The following is a 26,081-nucleotide window of genomic DNA, read 5'->3' as shown; positions in this document are numbered from 1 at the left end:
GGGCGCCGGCGCTCTCAGCTGGGACGCACCCAATGTCAGCTGCGGGGGCTGTGAGTTGGTTTTCGCGCAAGAACGGGTCTTTGGTTTCCCCAGCCCACCGCGCCTTTGGAATCCGCTTTAACTTTTCTAGGCTTCGACCACGCCCCCATCACTCGGCTAGGTGGTGATTGGAGCAGCCGGGGAGCCACGCCCCGGAGCTACAGCCAACAGATCCTGTCCCGCCCTAGGGTGGGTGGCGGGTTGGGGGCTCCTGGGGACCACGCTTTGCAACGGAGCTCAGGGGGACTTCCAGGCTGTCGACAGGGTTCTTCCCCAACTCCTGTGTCCCAAACCCTTCGGAACTCCCGAAATAGGTCGCTAAACTCACCTGACACCCCCAGAGGCCCCGCCCCATTGTCTTTCACCTCCTCTTCCCTATACTAACCTTTCACCTGCTGGTCATCCCACTCTTGGCACCCTCACCGACCTGAAGGTAGAAGCCAGCGCACACCCACTCCCACTTGCTTAAACATCGCCACCGCACTGCCCCACATCACCCCCACCCCGTCTCAGCTGTGGGGGTACCTCATTTCCTTCGAGCCACCCTTTCCACTTTCCGAGGTTTCCAGACCTTTAACACATCATGGCAACCCTATTAATCCCAATAGTCCTGTCCCCTTACACAGTGCCTTCAAATGGAACAACAGCTCCCATTTTGGAGAAGCGACCCGCTGGGGACTCCTCCCCCCAACCGCTTTTGGGGGCCCTACAGAGGACCCTTGCTATTAGGAGGGGAGGGAAAGGGAAACCACTTAGCACTCAAGTCTTGAAAAGCACCCCTCCCCCCAGGGCTTGGTACAAGTTAGGTGAATAGAATTCTCTCTTCCAATCTGAGGTGGCAAGGAGAGGTCACGCAGGGTCACCTCCAGGTTGGGGCAGAATCAAAGAGAAAATCAAAGACTGATAGGATTCTAGAACCTTTCAGCCTGGAGATAAAATCTTCCCTGACGCCCCCACCTTCCATCTCCTGAAGAGTGACAGGTTTTTACTGTTTTCCTTACTCCACACCACACCTCTTCAGCTGGCTGAAAGCCAGCAATTCAGAGAGCTGTTTCTCGTAGGTGGAGAGGGGTAGATTCCAGCTACTTACTCCTGGAGAATGAAGTTCTTCACATTCTCACAACCCCTTTTCTTCACCAAAACCCCCATTTCGTCCAAGGGGTTAGGGGCATCCCTTCATTCCTCCACACCCACCTCTCCAAGTTTTTAAAACAATTACACTGATTCTTTTAAATTTTATTTATTATATGAGAACCATACACAATGTAGAAAATTTTAAAATAGAAAAGCCAAAGAGGAAAATCACAATGATTTTGTTCCACCATCCAAAGATAATCACTATCATTAACATTTAAGAGTTATGTCCTTAGTCTTTATCTGTTTTATATATACAAGAATATACCCATATTAAAAAAAATTGAGATCACATAATACACACTATTTTCATAACCTTTTTAATATTCAAAGAGCATTTTTCTTTCCAGTCAAATGTTCTTCTACATGACTTCTAATGGCTGTGCAGTACTCCACCATCTGGATGGATATACAATGATTTACTTAAGCAATCCCCCATTGCAAATTTTCATTACAGCAAAGAAGAAGTGAATTCCCAATCAGACAACCGCTTCTCATTTTTTCTATTGCAATGCTGGGGTGAGCATCTTGTAACTGAATCTTTAATTATTTTCTTAGGATAAATTCCCAAGTGTAGAATCACTAGGTCAAAGGCGATGGACACTTTTAGAGTGTTTGACACATACTACCAAACTGACATCCAGGAAGGCTATACCAATTCGCACCCCCATATGCAAGGTATGGGAGTGTTATTTTAGTGCTCCTTTGCCGATACTGGGTCTTCCTTTTTTTATTTTTTAAAATATAGTTTGCCGAGGGAAAAATGCTTTCAGCTATGCTTGTCTTTCTTTAATTACTAATGAAGCACACAGTGTTTTTCATGGTTTTATCCATTTGAATTTCTTCTATGAATTCCCTACATATGTCCTTTCACAGCTGGTTCTTGCTCCTTGAGTCTGCTTTATATCACTCTATAGGGTAGGGAGTAGAAGTAGGAGGATGAAGCAACAGGACATTTTAACACAGTCTCATATCTCAGGGAGGTAGTGACACTGGAGAGAAATAGTGAATGAAGCCAGTGGCCGGGAGCTTGTTCTTGATGGAGGCTGGCCGTCCTCCCTCCTCCTGGGGTGCTCCTGGCCTTTATGGGTCCCCTCTGCGGGGTGCCCAGACAGGGCCCTGTGCTCTCCGGGCCTGGTCCTTCACTGGTCTTCTGCCTGCCTCTGTGTTCCCAGGCTGCTCTTCCTCATCTCTGCTCCATGACGGGTGAGGATGGCAGAGCCACATACCCAGGGCTGGAGGGAGACACTGTGGCCAGTGAAGCGGAGAGGGGAAGAAAGGACGGAAGCAATGTCCAGGGACAGAACAATCTTTGTTGCAGCCTATGAGTGGACCCAGTCTACCCACCCCCTCCACTGCAATCCCACACACATCCAGCCTAGGCTGCAGAAGGGTGGGTTCAATGATCTACTCTCCCCTAAATCTCTCTCATAAATGGAGAAAAGGACCCAGCTACCTGTACATCTTGTGCCCCACAGCGGGACAGCTTTCTGCAGCCCCTGAATTTGGCCACCTTCAGGCAGGGAGGCTGGGCCACGGTTGAACCACACCAGAGCCTGAGCCCCAAGAGTTACATGGCATCAGGAGCCAGGGGTGCTAGGTTTACACAGCTTGATTCCCCACAGGGGGTCACATCCCACAACCCATCTCGCCTGGTTGCTGGAGAGAATTTCCTGCCTCATAAGCCTGAGCTGAGTCTCACAAATTATCCTGGAAGGTAAAGTGAGAGAAGAAACAGAGGAACAGCAGTTGGAACCCCATCAGGGGCTACAGTTCTGTTTTGGGTGGCAGAGGAAACCTGGGGCCGCCTTTGCATGGTGGGAAGTCAATGTAGAGACTGAGCTCCTCCAGCCCCTAGCCCTGGTCTAACTCTAGCCCCCTCCCTCTAATCCTCCCCCCACCCCCAGCTCCAGGGGTTGTGTTGGTTAGGGATGGGGGGAGGGGCAACAGCTTATATGAAAAGCTGTTTTGTTCCCACCCACAGGGAGAGGAGAGCCCAGGCTCTGAGTCTGCACAGTAGGCTTCTGATTCCCTCCTGCACATTCAACTGTATGATTCTGCATCTCACAGGTGTTGAAGCTGAGACAAGAGGCCCAAGGGTCCCACTATAGGTGATTTATCCCTGTAACTGGAGTCTAGGCCAGTCTGAGGAAATACAGGGAAAGCTAAGAGCATGGGGTTGACTACTCAGATGGGAGTTTCAGTATGACCTCTTCCCTGAAGATGAAATTTACTTTGGACCTCACCTGGAAAGGCAGTAGGAAAGAAAGGGAGACAGGAAGGAGGGTCAAGAAAGACATCTGAGTAAAGGTGTTGCCAGTTTTCTTTGCTCCCATTGTCTTCCCTTTGTCACACACTGATGTAGACCAACTAACCTTGGGTAGTCACAGCCATCTAGTCCCCAGCCCAACGAGGGTCTCTAATCTACAACTGTTCTCTCTTGCTGGGCCAATCTGGCTGAAGGGTCTCCAACTGAACAAGGTTCCCTTTTCCAAAAGGCATCACCACTCCCGCTGTTCTGACCTTCCCAGCCCCAGTTCCGTCACCTTCCAGATGAGGGGGAAAGCAGCTCCTTCTCCTCTTCCTCCTCCTCCTTGAAGCCAGGGGCAGAGGGCAACAGTTCTTCAACTGGCAGCTTTAGCTGGGTCAGGACATAAAGCTTGCCACTGAAGAACTACTGCGGCTCAGCCAGTTGAGGATGTGGGAGGGACAGGCTCCTAAAAGGAAAGGGAAGAAAAATGGGAAGGATCTGAGCAGGGCCATGTCACAGGGGCACTGTCCCACTGGCATCAAAGTCCAGCTCCAACAGATGCTCAACCTTGTAACAAAGGGTTCTTGGCTTTGACTTGAGCCTGCAGGAGCGGTTGACTTCAGTGAGAAGCAAGAGGCAGCTCTAAACATACCTCCTTGCACCTCTTTCCAGAACTGAAGGCTGTAGAGACCCAGGCCTGCTCTCACCCCACCCCCCACCCCTTGCCTCAGCTACCCACGGAGGGCCCCTCCTCTTCAGCATTCAGAGAGGGCAGGACTTAGAACCTTGGACACGTCCCACCAATCGCCCAGGTACTTGGTGAGAAGTTGTACCTTAGGTCCAAAAATGTGAGTTCAGTGATCAGCCCAACTGACTTGTTCCCAAAGAGTTCAGCTAGAAGAGTTTTGGGGGCCTACATCTGGGGAAGAGTAAGGAAGTGTTTGGAAGGTCAGCAGAGGCTCCAGGGACTGTGAGGAGAGGACAGGGGACCAAAGGCTGGAGGGGAGGGAGGTATGGGCAGGGTGGATGGGCAGCTTCCCCAAGACTCTCAAATGCCAGGCATTCCGCTTGCGCATTCCGGGTACATCTGGTATGAATTCCAGGCTGTCTGCCGGCCCCTCCATGTCTGAACTTTGTTCCAAGTTCCAAGCCCCGCCCCCACAGTTCCAACGCATGAATCAGCAGGAAAAGCCGGGCCCTGCAGCATGGCCCAGGGAGGGGGCTGGGGGCGTGGCAGGCTAGAGGGCTGTGAGCTGGGGAGGGCGGGTCTGTGCTGACACTCAGTCCAAGGGCATGGCCCATGCCAGTGTGAGCGGCCAAGGCGGTCTTGCTTTCAGACTTCTATACTCAGAGGATAAGAAAGACTAGGGTGGGGGTGGGAGGTTTTCAAATTACAAAACCCTCTAGGGAGACATGAACTTTGTGGTATCTTCCTTCCCCCAGGTGACCAGTCCAACTCCTTCCCACTCTCCTCTGTCTGAGCCAGCTCTATTCAGCCCATAGGACTCAGCGGCTGCTCAGAGTCTGTGCCAAGCAGGTGCCCTTGGCTGCAGGGCGGGGTGGGCCCAGGGCACTGACCCTCTGACCAGCTGCTCCATCAACCCTTTGGCACCCTGACAATTCCTAGCCCAGTCTGACAGCCAGGATGACAGGCCAAATGAGTTGGAGGCTGTAACTAGGGCCGGAGGGAGGTGGGGGCGATAGCCTAGCGAGAGGCCATAGGGAGGGGCCAAGAGTTGGCCGAGAGGTGGGGAGAGAGGGAGCCCAGTGATGACTAACCCAGGCGCCCCACCCAGTCAGCCGGCTTCCCAGGCGGTCAGGGCCAGGCCTGGGCTAGGGGCCCCACAACCGGACATGCTGGGGGGAGGTGCAGAGGTGACCTTCTCTGGGCCCAAGACGGCCAGTTAGGCTGGGGAGGGGGGGTTAGAGTTTCCAGGTCCTCCTCCAGCCCGCTTCCCCCACCAACCGCGGTGAAACCCTAACCTTTGGGTTGCATAAGGCCCCCGCACCGCCGCCCCCTACTCCTCTCCCCTCCCCCCTTACATAACATCCCCTGGAGGGAACGAGAGGAGGGGCCGGCCCGCCCAGAGACCCCTTCCCTGCCAGGGCGCTCAATTGGCCCTGACCCACTGACTGCCAGTAAAGGAAAACTACCTCCTCACTACCCGCCGGGTCCAAACCCTCCGCAAGCTAGAAGGCCAGTTCTCATATCCTTTGACCAGGGGGCGCCCAGGTTAGCTGCCCCCAGCCCTCCAGCCCCTCGTCTCCCTTTTAGCCACTCTGCAAAACCTTCCGCCACTACTGCTGTCCTGGCTCCTTCTTTAAACCTCCTGCCACACTACTCCAGCCAGTTCAGGCCCCTCTGCCCCAAAGCTCCCCTACCCCCGCCGCCCCCTCTCCCCTCCCCCGGAAGGGCAGGGTGTGGCCACCAGGACCCTACTTTCCCCCGTTACCCTGTTAGCACGGTTCCCTCCTGTGCGGCGGAGACCCCAGCTCACACCCACCTGGTGCTGGGTGGGGGGGCTGCTGAGGGTAGGGGAGCAAATCAGTGCGTCCGTCCCCCACGGCCGGCGGCGCTGTGTCTTCCCTGCGCCCAGCACACACCGGCTCCAGGCTCCGATCAGCTGGCGGCGTCGTGACGCACAAGCTGCGATTGCACCGCCCAGGGCCAATCACCGCCCACTGCCGGGCAGCGTGACCACACCCACTCTGGGGCGCCAGCACTTCGCCCAGGTCCCGCCTCTCCGGCCGTCTTAGCTCTGATTGGCAAGGAGGCCACCCCTTTGCCTGGGTGAGCTGCTCTAGGCCACGCCCACCAACTCACGAGCTCACCAATAGGTGAAAGGGTGTGGCTGAGCCATAAGCCTAAGGCAGCTTGCTTTGAGGAGCGCTACGTCAAACCAGAGTCCTAAAGAGCAAAAGGAAGTAAAGGCGTGTGTGTTTGCGTTGCACACTGGTCAATGTAGTTCTCGGTCTGGCACCTCGTTCCCAGAATCCAGCGCGCTCTGTGAGTTGGCATTTTTAAACTCCTCTCCGAATCCATCCTGGCGAAGTCCTTAAAGGGCTACAGCCCCTCCTTTTTTGGGCCGTGCGTGCTTGTTTTAAACTACCCCAAAATGGATTCGCTGACTTCTGCGTATGAGGCGATAGTTCTTTAGGGAAAGGTGGAGCAGGTGAAGCAGGAGTGGGTAGAACTGAAGGTGGAAATCAGCCTCCCGGGCAGCAGACTCTTCCATTGTATGAGGACTCTTGAGGGCTTTTGGGGGAGGGAAAACTGTCCACCTCTCCTGGTCCCAGCTTTCACTGGAGAGATCTAGTCCTCCTCTCCTGGCGGGCTCTTACTAACCAGGAGATTTTTCTTGTAGAGTAGGTCTCGTCCCAGTCGCATAGAGGCAGAGCCTCTCAAGCAGCAGCTTCCTAACAAAAGATTCATAGTACAGTCCTCACTTGAGGGTAGAAGCAAGACTAGTGGTGGGAAACTAGGGGATGGGTCTTGCCAGAGTGTCAACTGGTAAGTAACCCCATCCTCCGCCTAATACCCCTATTCTGTCCCGCCCTCCAGAAACCTTTCACTGACTCAGGCCTACTTAGGAAGAGATTTCAAAGGTAGAGACCAATGGGGAGGCTGCCCCTTTCCCCAGGGGCCAATCAGAGCCTAGGGGGGCGGGGGATGGGCAAAACGAAGAGGAACCCAATGACTTGGCAAAAGCTGCTAAACCGCTTTTTTAAAGGGCCAAGTCTGGGACGCGTCGCAATTTATCACCCCCACCCCCGCCCGTTCCATAAAAGAGAAACGTGTAGACAGGATCCGTGAGTTTTCCATAGACTCCCAGTTGAGTATGAGGATACCGAAAAGGATCAGCCTGGGGTGAGAGACAGTTCCTCTGTATCAAATACAGGCTCCACCAAGTAATTGCTGTGGTTCCTAGGAACTCCAGAATTCCCAGCCTGTGTTCAGAACAATGTGCCTTTAAGGAAACTTCCTGCCTTCCACCCCAGTAACAGCTGATTGCTGGAAAGTGTGACCTCAGGGGACGAATCAGCTGTTACCACATCCTCCTCCTGGCCTGCCCTCCTCCATCCCCTTATCCCCACCCCACCCCCCACTCTACCTCCGCCCCAACCCTCCTGGGTCTTCAGGAAAGAGAGGAGATGGAACCCCAAATATGGGGGACCTGCTTGTGTGTTCTTTCCTCTTTCACTCCAAGACTGTCTCCCCCCCTCCAACCCCCCATCTGCTGTTTAGCTCTTCAGAGGTCTGAGCTTGGAACGAGCGGTATTTCCTGTCTGCACAGCCAGTTCACACTCAGCTCATACCCGCCTTCCCAGGTCTAGAAGGAGGCCAGTATTGGGGAGGCTCAGAATGGTGGCTGGCTGGGTGTGTGGGTGCTCCAGGAATGGTACTGGGAAAGGTCCAGCGAAGCTGCAAACCAAACCTAGAGGAGAGGAATAGCCATGGAAAGAACGCTTCCTGGGGCCAGAAACCTGCTCCCCAGGCCATTTGCCCCCTACTCCCTACTCAAGTTGCCGTATTCCTTCCCACACTGGGACTAGCTAATGGGACTCTCTTGGCTTCACCCATTCGCTCCACTTATAACTTAGATGCCACCTGGCCCTTGTTTTATTTACACTCTCACCCTCCACAGCAGGCGTGCTAATGTGGAGCCTCCCAGAGACTGCAAGTGGAATGCACTGATCCCAGAAACCAGAGGCTTTGGCTGGGAAGTCCTGCAGGAAGACCCAGGTAAATATTTTTACCCCAGCCCTGAGCAGGGAGTCAGGGTCATTCCAGGACAAGCTTAGTGTTAAGTCCCAGGACTGACTTGGCAAGGTTGGGAGAAACTGAGCAGGGCCTTGGCCAAGCTTGGAAGAAAGAGGAACCTCACCAGCTGCCCCCATTATCCATTATCCTTACAGTGGAAGTCTCATTCCCTTCTTATCCAAGACCCTCGGAGTAGGCCCATGTCCATTTTGTTCTGCTAACTCTCCATTCCCCTCACCCCTCCCACCCCATTGGGCAAAAGCACAGGCTTTGAGTCCAGGGTTTCTCAACCTCAGCAGTATTGACATTCTGGGCTAGATAATTTCTTGTTGTGGGCGCTGTCATTTGTAGCATATTTTAGCAGCATCCCTGGTCCACTAGATGGAATTAGCAACACCCCCACCCTGCAGTTATGACAACCATGAATGTCTCAGGACATTACCAGATGTCCCCTGGGGGCCAAAATCTCCCCCAGTTGAGAACTACCGAAATCAACAAACTTGGATTCAAATTCCAGCTCTTACCAGCTCTGAACTTGAAGATGCTCAACATCTCTGCACCTCAATTTCCTCATCCACAAAATAGAGTGAATAATAAATTCAGAGTTTATTGTAGGGATTAAAAAAGGATTAGGTTGTTTTTATTAAAAATTTTTAAAATGTTTATTTTTGAGAGAGAAAGAGAGAGAGCACATGAGGGGGGAGGAGCAGAAAGAGACGAGACAGAGGATCTGAAGCAGGCTCTGTGTTGACAGCAGAGAGCCCAGTGAGGGGCTCGAACTCATGAATGGTGAGATCATGATCTGAGCTGAAGTCAAATGCTTAAACCTACTGAACCACCCAGGTGCCCCGAAAAGGATTATGTTCGAAAACACCTAGCACAGTACCTGGCCCACTGGCCCACAGTTGGCACACTAAATGTTAGCTTCCTTCACTTTTCTCCCTGCCAGATCAGCAAAAACTAACCTCACTCAGCATGGGCTGACTGCCGGGGCAGCTGCAACTTCCCTCCTTGACTATCCAAGCCATGACCTCCAGGAAACTCAATATTGAAGTTGGCGAAAGGGAGTGGCTAATTTGGTCCCAGATTCTCCAAAGCCCAAGGGTGCTTGGGTTGGGATTCCAGGGAAATTTGGGAATTGAGCTGTTACAGAGCATTATATCAAGATGTGGCCTGCAGATTGCCTGCATCAGAATTAACTGGGGTGCTTGTTAAAAATTCGGGTCCCTGGGTCTCATTCCAGACTACTGAATCAGAAGTACATCATAAAGTTTGAAAACCACTGTTTTAGGCCTCAGGTTGGGGAAGGTGTCAGTGCCCCAGAAATCTTAGTGCCCAGCATTGTAAGGACATCCTATTCAAAGGAAGAAAAGAATTCTTAAGGTTAGTTACACTCAAGGTCATTGTTGTATTGCAAGCCAAAACCACTAGAGGGCAGGGCATACACGAACTTACAGAAAGAAAAAGTAGTGCCTATTCAGACTAGGTAAACAAACCCAAGCAAAGACCAGGTGGACCCAATTTTATTGGTACTAAGAAGCAGGCACTACCCACTGACCATCAAAACCCGTTCTCTGGCCTCAGTTACTCAGACCAAAGTTCGGGATGCGAGATTGTCAAAGAACGCCTAATTTCTCAGGTGAAAAAATAAAACTTCATGGCCAAGGAGCACAGTGAACATTGGTTTTAGAATGAGATACTTTGGGTTTGAAATTTGGCTCTACCAACTCTTAGCAGTGTGACCTTGGGCAAGTTGCCTAAGGTAGTCAGCTTCCTCATCCTAAATGGTTATAAAAATATCTCCTTAAACAAAACAAGATATGCAAAGTGTTAGCCGGGTGCCTGGCTCCTAATCAGTGCTCCATGAATGATGGTTGTAAGTTATAACTGCCCAAGGCCATGTGAACAAGCACATCCGGGGCTCCCACTGTGTCTTCAAGAGGATGCAGGTGGAATCAGATCATAGCTGAACCATTTGTTTCCTCTCTAATTAGGACTGTAGTTTTTCTTTTTTTTTTTAATTAAAAAACTGTTTTTAAGTTTTATTTATTTACTTTTGAAAGAGAGAGAGAGCATGAGCAAGGGAGAGGCAGAGAGAGGGAGAGAGAGAATCCCAAGCAGACTCAGTGCAGCACAGAGCCCGAAGTGGGGCTCGAACCCATGAACCATGAGATCATGACCCGAGCCGAAATGGAGATGGATGCTTAACTGCCTGAGCCACCCAGGCGCCCCAGGACAGTAGTTTTTCTTGAGTGCCTTTATGGATTCCTCCCTCTACACCAAACTCCTACTTGAGGCAAAATCTCCTAGGAGTGAGACTCAAAAAAACAGAGCCAGTGGTTTTGCTACAATGTCCTCAAATGGGTCAGAACCGAGACCCCTGGATAGTTTTGGCACCAGCTGTCTGGTTTCTGCTCCCTGTCCTGTGCTGCACCGTTCCCCTAGCCAAGGTAGCAACTGCAAGGCTCTGACCACAGCAGGCAGGCTCTGGCACCTCAGAGGCAGATCTTCAACGGGAAGTCTTGGGGGAACCTTTCCTCCCAAGAACTACAGGCTTCTGGGCCTGGGCCACTTTTCTCCCTCTCAGATGGCTCAGAATTTGAAAGAGAGAAAGAAAGAGCCCTGAGAGGGCTGGGGAGGGGGGAGGACTGTAGGACAGAAAGTGTGTGCACCAGCTTCTAAGTTGCCATTCTGCCACTTGGGCAAGTCTCTTTGGCGGCTCTTGGTTATGACTTGTGAAATATAAAGAGTATTAACTGTCTTCTGTATTTTAGGGGTGTTGTAAAAGCCAAATGGAATGCTACTGATTAAATGTGTTGGAAAATTAAAAGCTCCTTCTCTTGGTAGGCAGCATGGAGGCGCTGAAGGGACTTAATGTCAAAAGCCCGGCTCTGCCATCGGTTTCTTATCTGTAAAACCAGAGGGGCGGTGGTATCAGCCCGCTAAAGGCTGGGATCTCCGGCAAAATCCTTCCTAAATCCACGTCCTGGTGCGTGCAGGAGGAAGCAGGGAGGGAAATCTCATGGGCTGTTCAGCATCCCCCTCTCCTGCACCCCGAGAAAGCGAAGCCGCAACTGCACTGGGAGGGAGGGCACCGAGGCCTGCCAGGCGGTGGCGCCGGCGGGAGGCGCGGTCCGACCGGCCCATTTGAGCCACGTGCGGTTGTTTCCGTGCCGGGGCGATCACGTGAGCCGAGTCAGCTGACCGGTCACGGCAGAGCCAGGCTCGGGCGCCCCGCAGCCCCTGCCAGGCTGTGCCCGGAGCGCAGGACCCTGCAGTGGGGTAAGAGCGTCCCCGCCCTCCCCTCCTCTGTCCCCGGCCCCTCCGCCCCCGCCTCTGCCTCAGCCCGGGTCCCTCGCCCGTCCCTACCCGCCCGGCCTGGCACCCCGGAAGCCGTCGCGGGAAGGGCCGTGGCCGGGCTCAGCCCCGCGCTGCCCCCAGGCGGCCAGGAGGGGATGGCCCCGGGGAGCAGGGGGCGGGAAGTCGCTCTTACCAACGGGGCCGAAGGCTGGTCCCCGCCCCCAAGCCCCGACATGGAGGAGCTGCTCCAGAGCGTGGAGAGGGACCTGAACATCGATGCCCGGCAGCTGGCTGCGGCCCCGGGGGGCACCCACGTGGTGGCCTTAGTGCCCGCGCGCTGGCTGGCCAGCCTCCGCGAGCGCCGGCTGCCCCTGGGACCCTGCCCCCGGGCAGAGGGCCTGAGCGAGGCGGAAGTGAGGACTCTTCTGCAACGCTCCGTGCAGAAGCTGCCCCCCGGCTGGACGCGCGTGGAGGTGCACGGGCTGCGGAAGCGGAGGCTGTGCTACCCGCTCCGTGGCGGCTTGCCTTTCGAGGAAGGGTCCGGCAGCCCTGAGACCCTCACTCGCTTCATGCAGGATGTGGCTGCCCAGAATTATCGCAACCTGTGGCGCCATGCTTATCGTACTTATGGGCAGCCGTATAGTCATAGCCCTGCCCCTTCAGCTGTCCCTGCCCTGGACTTAGTACGACAGGCTCTGCAGAGGGTCTATGGTTGTTCCTTCCTGTCAGTGGGTGAATTTACCCAGTGCCCATCATATACAAGAGATGGTCCCTGTCCCCCTCGGGGCAGCCTGGCCTGTCCCAGTCTTTTGCGAGCTGAGGCCCTGCTGGAGTCGCCAGAGATGCTGTACGTGGTGCACCCTTATGTGCAGTTTTCCCTGCACGATGTGGTCACCTTCAGCCCTGCCAAGCTGACCAACAGCCAAGCCAAGGTGCTCTTCATTCTCTTCCGTGTGCTGAGGGCTATGGATGCCTGTCACCGCCAGGGACTGGCCTGCGGGGCCCTAACTTTGCACCACATCGCTGTGGATGAGAAGCTTTGCAGCGAGCTCCGGCTGGACCTGAGTGCTTACGAGAGGCCCAGGGAGGAAGAGAATGAGGAGACCCCTGTATCAAGGGCTGGGCCAGGCACTGAACTTGGAGAGGAGGGAGGTGGGGGGGCTGGGTGTCCCACCTGCCGGGAGGAACTTAGAGGCCTTGTGTTGGATTGGGTCCATGGCCGCATCAGCAACTTTCACTACCTCATGCAGCTAAATAGGCTGGCAGGTCGGCGGCAGGGGGATCCCAACTACCACCCAGTGCTGCCCTGGGTGGTGGACTTCACCACACCCCACGGGCGCTTTCGAGACCTGCGCAAGTCCAAGTTCCGCCTCAACAAGGGGGATAAGCAGCTGGACTTCACATACGAGATGACGCGGCAGGCATTTGTAGCAGGTGGTGCGGGCGGCGGGGAGCCACCTCACGTTCCTCACCACATCTCGGACGTGCTTTCCGACATCACATATTATGTGTACAAGGCTCGGAGGACACCCCGGTCAGTGCTCTGTGGACATGTGCGGGCGCAGTGGGAGCCCCATGAGTATCCCGCCAGCATGGAACGTATGCAGAACTGGACACCCGACGAATGCATTCCTGAGTTCTACACCGATCCCTCTATCTTCTGTTCCATCCACCCTGACATGCCTGACCTAGATGTGCCAGCCTGGTGTGGCTCCAGTCAGGAGTTCGTGTCTGCACACCGAGCACTGTTGGAGAGCCGAGAGGTGTCCCAGGACCTACACCACTGGATTGACCTCACATTTGGCTACAAACTCCAGGGCAAGGAGGCTGTGAAAGAGAAGAATGTGTGCCTGCACCTGGTGGATGCCCACACACACCTGACCAGCTATGGCGTGGTGCAGCTCTTCGATCAGCCACACCCCCAACGCCTGGCTGGGGCTCCTGCCCTGGCCCCTGAGCCTCCACTCATCCCCAGAGTGTTGTTCCAGACCATCCAGGAGAGCATAGGCCGGGAGGACTTACCAGGACAGCTTACAAATGGGGTGGGCAGGCTGGTTTTGGAGGCCACTCCCTGTGAGGCTGGCTGGGCCAGGGAGAGGCCCGTGGCAGGGGAAGATGACTTGGAACAGGCCACAGAAGCTCTGGATTCTATCTCCCTCGCAGGGAAAGCAGGTGACCAGCTGGGCTCTTCCGCATCTTCCTCCAGTCAAGCCTCCCCAGGCCTTTTGTCTTTCTCAGTGGCCTCGGCCTCTCGAGCAGGCCGCAGGAACAAAGCTGCTGGGGCCGACCCTGGGGAAGGTGAGGAGGGGAAGATTCTTCTTCCCGAGGGTTTCAATCCTGTGCAGGCTCTGGAAGGGCTGGAGAAACTAGGCAACTTCCTGACCAAAGGCCTAGGGGGCCAATTGGAGGTGCCTGAGCATGCCCAGGTCCAGCCACCCGTGCAGCTGCAGGACCTCTTCCATCGGGACATGCAGGCGCTGGGTGTCCTGTTGGCTGAGATGGTGTTTGCCACCAGGGTCCGGACACTGCAGCCTGACGCGCCTTTGTGGGTACGCTTCGAGGCCGTTCGGGGCCTCTGCACACGCCACCCCAAGGAGATCCCCGTGTCTCTGCAGCCCGTGCTGGACATGCTCCTGCAGCTCAGTGGACCCGAAGGCCCTGTGGCAGCAGGGAGGGGCAAGCTGGCCCCACTCTTTGAGTACAGGCCCATCTCCCGGGGATTGCCTCCACCCTGTCCGGCCCAGCTCCTCAGCCCCTTCAGCTCCGTGGTTCCCTTCCCTCCGTACTTCCCAGCGCTGCACAAGTTCATCCTCCTGTATCAGGCGAGACGCGTGGAGGACGAGGCCCAGGGGCGGGAGCTGGTGTTTGCTCTGTGGCAGCAACTGGGTGCGGTGCTGAGTGACATCACCCCGGAGGGCCTGGAGATCCTGCTGCCCTTCGTGCTGTCACTCATGTCTGAGGAGCACACGGCTGTGTACACAGCCTGGTACCTATTTGAACCTGTCGCTAAGGCCCTGGGCCCCAAAAATGCCAATAAGTACCTACTGAAGCCTCTCATTGGTGCCTATGAGAGCCCCTGCCGGTTACACGGCCGCTTCTACTTGTACACTGACTGCTTTGTGGCCCAGCTGATGGTGCGGCTGGGCCTGCAGGCCTTTCTCATCCACCTGCTGCCCCACGTCCTCCAGGTGCTGGCTGGTGTGGAGGCCTCCCAGGAGGAAAGCAAGGGCCTGGTGGGGGCCACTGAGGATGAGGAGAGTGAGCTCCCAGGGGCTAGGCCCAGCCCCTGTGCTTTTGGGGAGGAAATTCAGATGGATGGTGAGCCTGCTGCTTCCTCGGGCCTGGGGCTCCCGGACTACACGTCTGGTGTCAGCTTCCATGACCAGGCCTACCTCCCTGAGACCGAAGACTTCCAAGCTGGGCTCTATGTGGCCGAGTCCCCACAGCCCCAGGAAGCTGAGGCTGTGAGCCTAGGCCGGCTGAGCGACAAGAGCAGCACCAGTGAGACCTCCCTGGGCGAGGAACGGGCTGCAGATGAGGGGGGTGCTCCTGTGGACAAGAGCAGCCTCAGGTCAGGTGACAGCAGCCAGGACTTGAAGCAAAGCGAAGGCTCAGAGGAGGAAGAGGAGGAGGAGGAAGGCTGTGTGGTGTTGGAGGAGGAGGAGGGAGAGGGGGAGCAAGACGACATCACCAGGGCGTCTGAGCTCACTCTGTCTGACACGGTGCTGTCCATGGATACTGTCGTGGCCCGTGGTGGTGACACAGATGGGGAGGAAGAGGAGGAACCACTAACTGAGCAGTCGGAGGGCAAAGAACAGAAGATCCTTCTTGGTGAGTTCTCAGGCCTCGAGGTGTTGTAAAACAGTCCTCTGGTTTGTTTTGTTTTTTTATCTTATGGTATTATTTATTTATTTGCATAATGTCTACACCCAAATGTGGGACTTAAACTCATGACCCTGAGATCAAGTCGCATGTTCTCACTGAGCCAGCCAGGTGCCTCAGGGTTCTGTTTTGTCTTTTGATTCCAATATAGTTAACATACAGTGTTCCATTAGTTTCAGGGGTACAATGTAGTGATTCAACAATTCTATACATTGCTCAGTGCTCCTCACAGCAAGTGCACTTTAATCCCCATCACCTATTTCACTCATTTCCCCATCCACCTCCCCTCTGGTAATCATCAGTTCTCTATAGGTAAGAGTCTGTTTCTTGGTTTCTTCCTCTCACTCTTTTTCTGTCTCCCTTTTTCCTTGCTTGTTTTGCTTCTTAAATTCCACACATGAGTGAAATCATGTGGAATTTGTCTGTCTCTGACTGACTTGTTTTGTGTAGCATAATACTCTCTAGCGCTGTCCATGTTGTTGCAAATGGCGAGATACCATTCATTTTTATGGATGAGTAATATTCCATTATACATGTGTACCACATCTTCTTTATCCATTCATCTGTCGATGGACACTTGGGCTGCACATAGTTTGGCTCTTGTAAATAATGCTGCAGTAAATATAGGGGTGTGTGTGTCCCTTGGAAATAGTGTTTACATATTTTGGGAGTAACTACCAGTAGTCCAATTACTGGATCATAGGGTGGTTTTATTTTTAACTTTTTGAAGTACCTCCCAAGCACCTTCCACAGTGGTTGCACCAGTTTGCATTCCCTCCAGCACTGCACATTTCTCCACATCTTCGCCAACACTTAACTGTTTTTTGTGTTGTTGATTTTAGCCATTCTGACAGGTGTGAGGTGGTATCTCATTGTAGTTTTGATTTGCATTTCCCTGATGATGAGTGATGTTGAGCATCTTTTCATGTGTCTGTTGGCCATCTGGATGTCTTCTTTGGAGAAATGTCTGTTCGTGTCTTCTGCCTTTTTTTAAATTGGATTATTTGTTTTTTGGCTGTTGGGTTGTATCAGTTCTTAATATATTTTGGATACTAAGCCTTTATCGGATATGTCATTTGCAAATATCTTCTCCCATTCAGAAGGTTGCCTTTTAGTTTTGTTGATCATTTCCTTAGCTATGCAGAACCTTTTTATTTTGATGTAGTCCCAAAAGTTTATTTTTGCCTTTGTTTCCCTTGCCTCAGGAGACATAGCTAGAAAGATGTTGCTATGGCTGATGTCAGAAAAATACTGCCTATGCTCTCTTCTAGGATTTTTATGGTTTCAGGTCTCATGTTTAGGACTTTAATCCACCTTGAGTTTCTTTTTGCATATGGTATAAGAAAGTGGTCCAGCATGATTCTTTTGCATGTAACTGTCCAGTTTTTCCAATACCATTTGCTGAAGAGACTTTTTCCGGTTGTATATTCTTTCTTTTGTCAAAGATTAATTGGCCATATAATTGTGGGCTTTTTTCTGGGTTTTCTGTTCTGTTCCATTGATGTGTTTATTTTTGTGCCAGTACCATACTGTTTTGATTACTACAGCTTTGTAATTAATATAACTTGAAGTATGGAATTGTGATACCTCCACTTTTTCTTTTTCAGGATTGCTTTGGCTATTCAGGGTCTTTTGTGATTCCATACAAGTTTTAGGATTGTTTGTTCTAATTCTGTGAAGAATGCTGTTGGTATTTTGATAGGGGTTGCATTAAATGTGTAGATTGTTTTGGCTAGTATAGACATTTCAACAATATCCATTCTTCCAATCCATGGAAGAACCTTCCATTCCTTTGTGTCATCTTCAATTTCTTTCATCCATGTTTTATAGTTTTCAGGGTACAGGTCTTTCACCTCTTTGTTTCATTTTATTCCTAGGTATTTTACTGTTTTGGGTGCAATTGTAAACGGGATTGTTTTCTTAATTTCTCTTTTTGCTGTTTAATTCTTAGTGTATAGAAATGCAACAGATTTCTGTACATTGATTTTGTATCCTGTGACTTCACTGAATTCATGTGTCCGTTCTAGTAGTTTTTTGGTGGGGTCTTTAGGGTTTTCTATAAATAGTATCATGTCATCAGCAAATAATGGAAGTTTTACTTCCTTTACCAGTTTGGATGATTTTTATTTCTTTTTGTTGTCTAATTGCTGTGGCTAAGACTTCCAGTGGTGAGAGTGGAAATATTTGTCTTGTTTCTGACCTTAGGGGAAAAGCTCCTAGTTCTTCCCCATTGAGGATGACATTTGCTGTGGGTTTTTCATATATGGCCTTTATTATGTTGAGGTATGTTTCCTCTGGACCTACTTTGTTGAGGGTTTTATGAATGCACATTGTACTTTGTCAGGTGCTTTTTATGCATCTGTTGGAATGATCATATGGCTTTTATCCTTTCTTTTATTGATGTGATGTATCATGATGATTGATTTGTGACTATTGAACCACCCTTGCATCCCAAGGAGTAAATCCCACTTGATCACGGTGAATGATTTTCTTAATGTATTGTTGGATTCAGTTGGTTAGCATTTCGTTGAGGATATTTGCATCTATGTGCAACAGAGATAATGGCCTGTTGTTCTCTTTGTGTCTTTATCTGGATAACGCTGCCTCACAGAATGAATTTGGAAGTTGTCCTTCCTCTTTTATTTTTTGGAATAGTTTCAGAAGAATAGGTATTAGCTTTTCTTTACTCTGGTTTTCATTCAACATTTCTGAGTACCTAGTCTTTGCTAAGCAGTGGGTGCAGCAGATTCACACACAGCACAGATGTGGGCCTGCCCTCCTGGAGCTCACCTGTAGCCGAGGAGATGCCACACTGTAGACAGTGTCATGTAAATGTCATGTTAGTGCTGTAAAGAACAGGACTGGCTGCTATGAGGGAATATAAATGGGGCTTAGATCAAGTTTTCAGGGTCCCATGAAAGTAGGGCTGGTTGAGGTCCAATGAATAGGAGATAGCAAGCAAAATGGTAGGGTTTACAGTGGGAAGAGCATACCAGGCAGTGGGAACAGCATGTGTGAGGCTCTAAGGTTGTCATGGTTCCATTGAAGAATCAGGGACTGAATTCTGCTCCTGAACCCAATATTGCACTGTATTTAAAAAAATTTTTTTTTGATGTTTATTTATTATTGAGAGACAGAGAGACACAGAGCATGAGCAGAGGAGGGGTAGAGAGAGAGAGGGAGACATAGAATCTGAAGCAGGCTCCAGGCTCTGAGCAGTCAGCACAGAGCCCGACGCGGGGCTCAAACTCACAGACTGCGAGATCATGACCTGAGCCGAAGTCAGTCGCTTAACCAACTGAGCCACCCAGGCGCCCTCATCGTACTGTATTTTAACTAACTAGAATTTAAATAAAAGTTTGAAGAAAAAAAAAGAATCAGTGTAAACCTAGGAAGTTTAGACAGAGAGAGTGGAAGGAAGAAGAAGGAGCACAGGCCATAGGGTGAGGGAGCCAGGGCCTGGCCAGGCCTCATTTAGCAACTTAGGAAGATTCGCTGAAAGGATAACCTTCCTGCAAGGCGTGCTGAAGGAAAGGAGCCTGGAGTAGCCCCAAAACCAGGGCCACGTGGGGGCAGTCCCAAAGCCACAGGCCACCTCTGCCACTGCTAAATAGAGGGTGGTGGTGTGGGGCACCCGGCTTTGACTGGGCCCCTCGGCAGGTCTGCAGCCGGGCTGGCCAGGAGAGGTGCCCTGGGGTGGGGTGGGAGGCGTGGCAAGTCACCATTATCTGATGAGCTCAGGGCCCGTTCCTGCCCTGCAGATACAGCCTGCAAGATGGTCCGCTGGCTATCTGCCAAGCTTGGTCCCACAGTGGCCTCTCGCTACGTGGCCCGGAACCTGCTCCGCCTGCTGACATCTTGTTACGTTGGTAAGGCCTGTGGTTGGTGCTGGAGATGGGGCTTCGTCCCAGCCCCTCTGTCTATCTTCAGCCCCCTGCAGGGGATCCTTCCTACTTCCACCTCCCAGGCAGGTCCTGGGTCCCCGTCTGTAAGCTACTTCCTTCCTTGGGTAGGGCATGGGGTGGCCCCTAGGCTAGGGTGACGAGGAGTGGCTACCACAGTTCCTGGAAGGCCGCCCTGCCTCCTGCCTGCTGTTAGCTACTCAAGGCTGCTGGTTCTTCCTCGGCAGGGCCCACTCGGCAACAGTTCACCGTGAGCAGTGGTGAGAGTCCCCCGCTGAGTGCTGGCAACATCTATCAGAAGAGACCGGTGCTGGGTGATATAGTGTCGGGGCCTGTGCTCAGCTGCCTCCTCCACATTGCTCATCTGTATGGGGAGCCTGTCCTCACCTACCAGTACCTGCCCTACATCAGCTACCTGGTGAGTTACTGACTGGCAGTCTCAGGGGAGGTCAAGGAGCTTGAGGGCGGACCTGGGATCCCTGGGGGCCCCAGGGGGTCCGTGGACAGCCTGGCCCTCACCTTCTCTATGGCCCTAGGTGGCCCCAGGTGGCACCTCAGGCCCCAGTCGACTGAACAGCCGTAAGGAGGCGGGGCTGCTGGCAGCGGTGACTCTGACCCAGAAGATCATCGTGTACCTCTCGGACACCACCCTCATGGACATCCTGCCCCGAATCAGCCACGAGGTCTTGCTGCCCGTGCTCAGCTTCCTCACTTCCCTTGTCACTGGGTAGGCTCCTGCCCCACCCCTGTGCAGGGGAGTAGCTCAGCTGAGGGAGCTACTCAGGAGGGGCTGGGAAGCTTGGGGGTGAGACCGGACTGGGTGTCAGGAGTCTTGGTTATCAGGATTCCTGGTTCTGATCCAGCTGTGTGACCCTGAGCAAGCCACATCTTCTTTCTGTGCCTCCGGTTCCTCTCGTCTGGTTTGGATCAAATTTGTCTTATAGTTCTTTTCACTTAAAGCTTTTCATAGATTCTGGGCAAGTCCCGCAGAGTTGTGGAGAGGTGGGGGGTGCTGGAGCTCATGAACTCTCTTTCCAGGTTCCCGAGTGGGGCCCAGGCCCGGACTGTCCTGTGCGTGAAAACCATCAGCCTCATTGCCCTCATATGCCTGCGCATTGGACAGGAGATGGTCCAGCAGCACCTGAGTGAACCTGTGGCCACCTTCTTTCAAGTCTTCTCTCAGCTGCATGAGCTTCGGCACCAGGTAGGCGGACCTACCCCCCTTACCTGGCTGGGTTGGGCTGGGCAGGGGCCGTGAACTCGGCTGACTCCCTGGGCCTCCCTGCCCACAGGAGCTGAAGCTGGATCCCGTGGGCCGCAGTGAGGGCCAGCTGCCAGAGGTGGCCTTCTCCGATGGGCAGCAGCGGCTGGTGGACCCTACCCTGCTGGACGAGCTGCAGAAGGTGTTCACCTTGGAGATGGCGTACACAATCTACGTGCCCTTCTCCTGCCTGTTGGGTACTGCCCCATCACGTTCCCTCGCAAAGCCTCTGTGGCTATGTCTCTTCTCTGGGGAGGGCCCCATGCTCCCCTTGCCCCCAGAATCAGTAATGAGCATTCAGTGTTCTGGGTCAGAGCAAAGGGATTTGGCCTTGGACCTCAGAGTTCCAAGGTGCTGTATAAACAGGGACTGAGCATTAGCCAGCAAGGAGGCACAGGAGCTGGCCTAGAGTATCCCTGGGGACGGCAAGGCCACCAGGCTGACGTACTGACATCTCCCGGAGCTGAGAGGAATTAGCTGCCCACCATTTCTGTAGCCTCCCGTATGGGCCCGGCACTGCCGAGCAATTATGTGTGTCATCATCTTAAATAGGATGGACAGCCCTGTGGTCAGATATGTCATCGTCCCTCTACTGAAATCTAAGCCCTGGGAGGGAAAGCACCCCCTGGCTTTTACCATTCTATTTCTGATGCCCTGCATAACGCCCGGCACACATAGAAGATGTTCGTGTGAATGGATCTACCTTTCTCTGTGGAAGAAAATAGGCTCGGAGATGAAGAGTTACTTGCCCAGAGTTGCACAGCCAGGACCTGCCCTGTTTTCTGTGGTTCCCAAGCCTTGGATGGGTGGTGGCAGCGGCCTTCCATCTTCCCTAATCTGAGGACCTCTCCCACTCCCATCCAGGTGACATCATCCGGAAAATCATCCCCAACCACGAGCTGGTTGGGGAGCTGGCGGGGCTGTATTTGGAGACCATCAGTCCGAGCAGTCGCAGCCCTGCCGGCGTGGAGCCCACAGTGCCCAGCGCCGGCCCTGAGTGGGACCCCCAGAGTGGGGGCTGCTCCCGGGACGACGGCCACTCGGGGACCTTTGGGAGCGTGCTGGTCGGGAACCGCATCCAGATTCCCGATGACTCTCAGCCTGAGAGCCCCGGCTTGCTGGGCCCCATCCCTGGCACTGGCAGTGGGGGCCCCAGCAGCGAGGAGGACAACGCGCTGAAGCGGGAGCTGCCGCGGAGCGCCCACGGGCTAAGCGGGAACTGGCTGGCGTACTGGCAGTACGAGATCGGCGTGAGCCAGCAGGATGCCCACTTCCACTTCCATCAGATCCGCCTGCAGAGCTTCCCGGGCCACTCGGGGGCTGTCAAGTGCGTGGCGCCCCTGAGCAGCGAGGACTTTTTCCTGAGTGGCAGCAAGGACCGCACGGTGCGCCTCTGGCCACTCTACAACTCTGGGGATGGCACCAGTGAGACGGCCCCACGCCTCGTCTACGCCCAGCACCGCAAGAGCGTCTTCTTTGTGGGCCAGCTTGAGGCCCCGCAGTATGTGGTGAGCTGTGACGGGGCTGTGCACGTCTGGGACCCCTTCACAGGTGAGCGGGCCCAGGTGAGGCCTGTTCTGTTGCTGCCATGCTGTGCCCTGCCAGGCCAGGCCTCTGGGTGCGGGGACCCAGGGTTGGGCGGTTGGGGTGTCTTGGTATATGGTGTGGGACAACCCAGCGAGGCTGCACAGAGGAGCAGTTAGACCTGAGTTGGAATCCATTAGCCTTAAGTTTGAATTGGTTCTGCCAACTTATTTGCGGAGTTACCTTGCTCAAGTCACTTTGATGCTGGAAGCGTTAGTGCTCCCCATCTGTAAAATGGGAATCAGAACTGGTTTAGAAGATAATGCACATAGGGGTTTGGCTTAACACATAACATGTCATACAAGTTTGGCAGAGAGTTGCTTGATGATTTTTTGGCATCGTGTTAGGGAGAAATAAGGTTAATAAGGTTTTTAAAGGGGGAGGGGATGGAGTAGCATCGAGGTAGACCGAGGAGAGGTAGCATTTGGTCAGGGGGTGCTGTGTGAAGAGTTTGGGACAGGAGCCTGGCCTGGCCATGGATGCAGGAAGGTGGGGGGGTCAAAAATCATCTTTAGTATTTTCTTAGGTCCCCTGGGAGATCAGAGGCAGTTACAGGGTATGTCAGGGAGATAGGAAGGGTTGGGGTTCTTCCATCTGCTACTGGGACCCTAGATCCACTGTGCCTTTCCTTCCCAGGGAAGACCCTTCGCGTAATAGAGCCATGGGACAGCCGGGTGCCCCTGACTGCTGTGGCTGTCATGCCTGCCCCCCATACCAGCATCACCATGGCCAGCTCTGACTCGACCCTGCGCTTTGTGGACTGCAGGAAGCCCGGCCTGCAGGTCAGGGGCGTTCGGTTCCCTGAGCCCTGGCTTGGATGCCCAGCAGGGAGGAAAGACCCTGAAGAGAGAAGCAGGGTGTAGTTTCTCTTTGGAGACAAATCACCCACAGCAGCAAACGCTGGGGGGTGGGACTCTGATCTGGGATGAAGGGGTGCCCTCCCCTCGATGGGGCATAGAGGCTCAGGCCTTTCAGCCGTGTGGGCTTGGGGTGAACAGGACCTCAGGGAGAAATGGGTTGGAGTGGGTGGCAGTGCTTTAGCTCATCTCCCTCTGTCTGCAGCATGAGTTCCGCCTGGGTGGCGGGCTGAACCCGGGGCTTGTCCGCTCCTTGGCCGTCAGCCCCAGTGGCCGTAGCGTCGTGGCTGGCTTCTCCTCGGGCTTCATGGTGCTCCTGGACACCCGTACAGGCCTGGTTTTGCGTGGCTGGCCAGCCCATGAGGGGGACATCCTGCAGATCAAGGTGACTGACGTGGTCCCCTTTCCCTCCTCACTGCCCAGCCCAGCCCCTGCTCCAGGCCCTCTTAGGGCCCACCCAGGACCGGCTCCCTCGTACATGCCCCATGGCTGATGGGCGGAGAGGGTTAGGAGCCAGCTCTTCTGCAGGGGGCCCTGGCGGCAGGCAGGCCACGGGGGCGGGAACCAGGGGGCGAGCTGACCCTGCTGTTCCCTGGGGATGTTCTAATGAGTAACCCTTGTCCATATTTGTCTTGCTTGGAGGATCAGGGGTCGGGTCCTGTCCGTGACCCAGTTCAGGTTAAATAAAGCTCAGCTGGGAGGGTGTTTACTGCCCCCGACCACTGAGCAGAGTCCATGGCCCGTGCTGGGCTGCCCTGGTGGGGGTAGGGACACCCGGGCATGGGGATCCTGCCCCTACCCCCGCCCATTCTCAGTCACAGACCTTGGGGAACTGCCCAGGGAGGGACCAGGAGGAGGAACAGGACTGTATGTGGGAGGATTTTTCCAGGCAACTGGCACTCCCTCCCTATCCTGACTGGAGCCAGGGGACACGCACTGCCAATACTAAGGGCAGGCTGCCCCCAACTCTGTCCGGGGCCCCAGGGCTTCAGGCACCTCTAAGTTCTGACCTTCCAAGGAAGGCTTTGGGGTCAGCCTGGGTATTACCTGGCAATGCCACTTACTGGCTCTGTGACCTTGGTAGGATTACTTAACTTTTCTTAGCCTCATGTTTTTTCTCTATAAAATGGGAACAACAGCATTTACGTCATAGAGTTGTTATGAAAATTAAATGTGGTAATATGGCATGCCTAACAAAATGCCTAGATACAGTAAGTGCTCAAATGATAGTGATGACTAGGTTAAAGACACTTTAACATATTAACTAGTGTTAATGTAATGTGGTGGGGGGGGGGCAGCTGGTCCCCTGCCCGGGATCCCCTGTCTTCCTGGGAGATACAGTGCGAGTAAACAGAAGACCTTGGAGCTCGGTGGGCACATGGGAGGGCCCAGGCCCTGCTGAGGCTCTCTTCTCCCTGAGCAGGCGGTGGAGGGCAGTGTCCTGGTCAGCTCCTCCTCTGACCACTCCTTGACTGTGTGGAAGGAGCTGGAACAGAAGCCCACGCACCACTACAAATCAGCATCTGACCCCATCCACACCTTCGACCTGTACGGCAGCGAGGTGGTCACCGGCACCGTGGCCAACAAGATCGGCGTCTGCTCCCTGCTTGAGCCGCCCTCCCAGGCCACCACGAAGCTCAGCTCTGAGAACTTCCGAGGCACGCTCACCAGCCTGGCCTTGCTGCCCACTAAACGCCACCTCTTGCTGGGCTCGGACAATGGGGTCATCCGCCTCCTGGCCTAGGCCAAGGTGGGGCTGGCCAACGAGGGTGGGCAGACATCCCCCGGGAGTCCATCCCTTACCCTTGTCTCCCCAGCAGCTCCCTCTGGGCAGGCCTCAGGCCCCACACTCTGTGCCCACATGGCCTGCCAGCCACAGTGAGGCAGGGGTCCAGGTTCCTGAACCGCCAGAGCCACCAGTGCTGCCAGAAGGGATCTCATTTGTGGCTTGGGGAGATGCTGCCCCGAGTCAGCAAGAAGCAAGAGAGGGAGCACAGGAAAGCATCGCTGCCCTCTCTTCTCCCCAGCTCTGCCCCCTGGGTCCACATGGGGACAGGGAAGCTCTGAGAAGGAGAAGGGAGACTGGCCCTGTCCAGCCAGTGTCCAGCCAAGGACGCCCCCACCCCCACCTCCCCTTGTGAGCCCTCTGTGCCCCTATCTCACAAGGGCAGGGAAGCCGCTCCAGTCCAGGACACTGATGGTGCTTGGACTCCAGCCTCTAAGGAGGGCTGGTCCTGGTCCAGGAGTTAGGGGCCTTGGGGTGGGGTTTAAGTGTCCACCCAGCCAGGCCCTGCCCAGTATGGGACCAGTAGGGGAAGAAAGAGGGCAGGACCAGGGGAGGGAAGATGGACTGGTCCAGCTGGTGCCTGCCAGGAGTGACCCCATGCCTTGCCTGCCCATCCCTAACCACAGTGTTTGTGCCTTGAACTGAAGAGGCAGCCCCTGGGCCCAGAACCCTTGGGGAGTGGTCCAACACCCTGAGAGAAGGGGCAGGAATGATCTCTGCATCTCAGGTCTCTCCCAGGGGACAGGAAGACCCAGGCATCCCCGGACCCTCACATTCTGGAGCAGAGATGAGGTCTGAGCCTGGGCCCTTACTGCCTCTTCACTATTTGCAATAGATGTAAATATGACCAATAAATCTTTTGGAAGAGCCATGGAACTGAGTGAGGCTTTTCTTGATGATGGTTATCAGGGTGGGAAAAAATTGAGACCCAGCAGCTTCCAGGGCAGTGAGGAGAGTGAGAAGTAGGGCGGGAGGAAGGTGGGAGACAGCCTGATCATTGCTCTTGGGCACCACGGGGTACAGGGCTTCTGGTTCATGCAGCCCCAGGTCAGTTTCCTGAACCCTCAGCTTGGGGGAAGGTAAGGAGGCTTTGATCCTGCTGAGGGAGGATGCTGGCAGAGGCCATGGCCCTCTCTCTTCTCTCCACCCCTTCCAAACCCAGACTGAAGGCAGCCAATCAGGATCCTGGGCTTGTAGGGATTGGGGATGGGCATCTTATCTTGGGTTCCCCACATAGGCTCCCATAGCTTCCCCTTCCTTACCCTTAGGACGGGGGAGAGAAAAGGACATTGGAAGTGAGAAGCTGGAGGTGGCTCTGAGCCC

At 54.0% G+C, this 26,081-nt stretch overlaps 1 protein-coding gene and 1 long non-coding RNA gene across 3 annotated transcripts; one reads left to right on the top strand and one right to left on the bottom strand.

Annotated features, from left to right (window-relative positions):
- Positions 1–1,477: 1,477 nt before the first annotated feature.
- LOC115500713 lies at positions 1,478–6,108 on the bottom strand. 2 transcript variants are annotated; one of them, XR_004342894.1, is made up of 2 exons: positions 5,878–6,108; positions 1,478–3,890 (listed from the first exon to the last, which is right to left on the bottom strand). It is a non-coding gene; the product is annotated as an uncharacterized LOC115500713 (long non-coding RNA). The 2 variants fall into 2 exon arrangements; XR_003964621.1 differs by having other exon boundaries at positions 5,929–6,088.
- Positions 6,109–11,388: 5,280 nt separating this feature from the next.
- WDR81 (WD repeat domain 81) lies at positions 11,389–25,634 on the top strand. The gene is made up of 10 exons (XM_030295360.1): positions 11,389–15,317; positions 19,130–19,237; positions 19,498–19,688; positions 19,807–19,997; positions 20,309–20,474; positions 20,563–20,728; positions 21,396–22,082; positions 22,752–22,897; positions 23,178–23,357; positions 24,396–25,634. Exons 1-10 carry the CDS (start codon positions 11,642–11,644, stop codon positions 24,714–24,716), a joined length of 5,832 nt encoding a protein of 1,943 aa, XP_030151220.1. The 5' UTR covers positions 11,389–11,641; the 3' UTR covers positions 24,717–25,634.
- The last annotated feature ends 447 nt before the right edge of the window (positions 25,635–26,081 follow it).

Source organism: Lynx canadensis, chromosome E1 (assembly GCF_007474595.2).
Source record: "Lynx canadensis isolate LIC74 chromosome E1, mLynCan4.pri.v2, whole genome shotgun sequence".
Lineage (NCBI taxonomy): Eukaryota > Metazoa > Chordata > Mammalia > Carnivora > Felidae > Lynx > Lynx canadensis.
Note: the sequence above shows the minus strand (reverse complement) of the source record. Positions and strands in the feature narration are given on the sequence as shown.

Bases quoted from the DNA above. Each gene is read 5' to 3' on its own strand.
- WDR81 (XM_030295360.1), top strand. From the start codon at position 11,642: ATGGCCCCGGGGAGCAGGGGGCGGGAAGTCGCTCTTACCAACGGGGCC. The intron at 19,998-20,308 runs GTAGGCTCCTGC...CTCTCTTTCCAG, and splicing joins CTCACTTCCCTTGTCACTGG to GTTCCCGAGTGGGGCCCAGG. The intron at 22,083-22,751 runs GTGAGCGGGCCC...TTTCCTTCCCAG, and splicing joins CGTCTGGGACCCCTTCACAG to GGAAGACCCTTCGCGTAATA.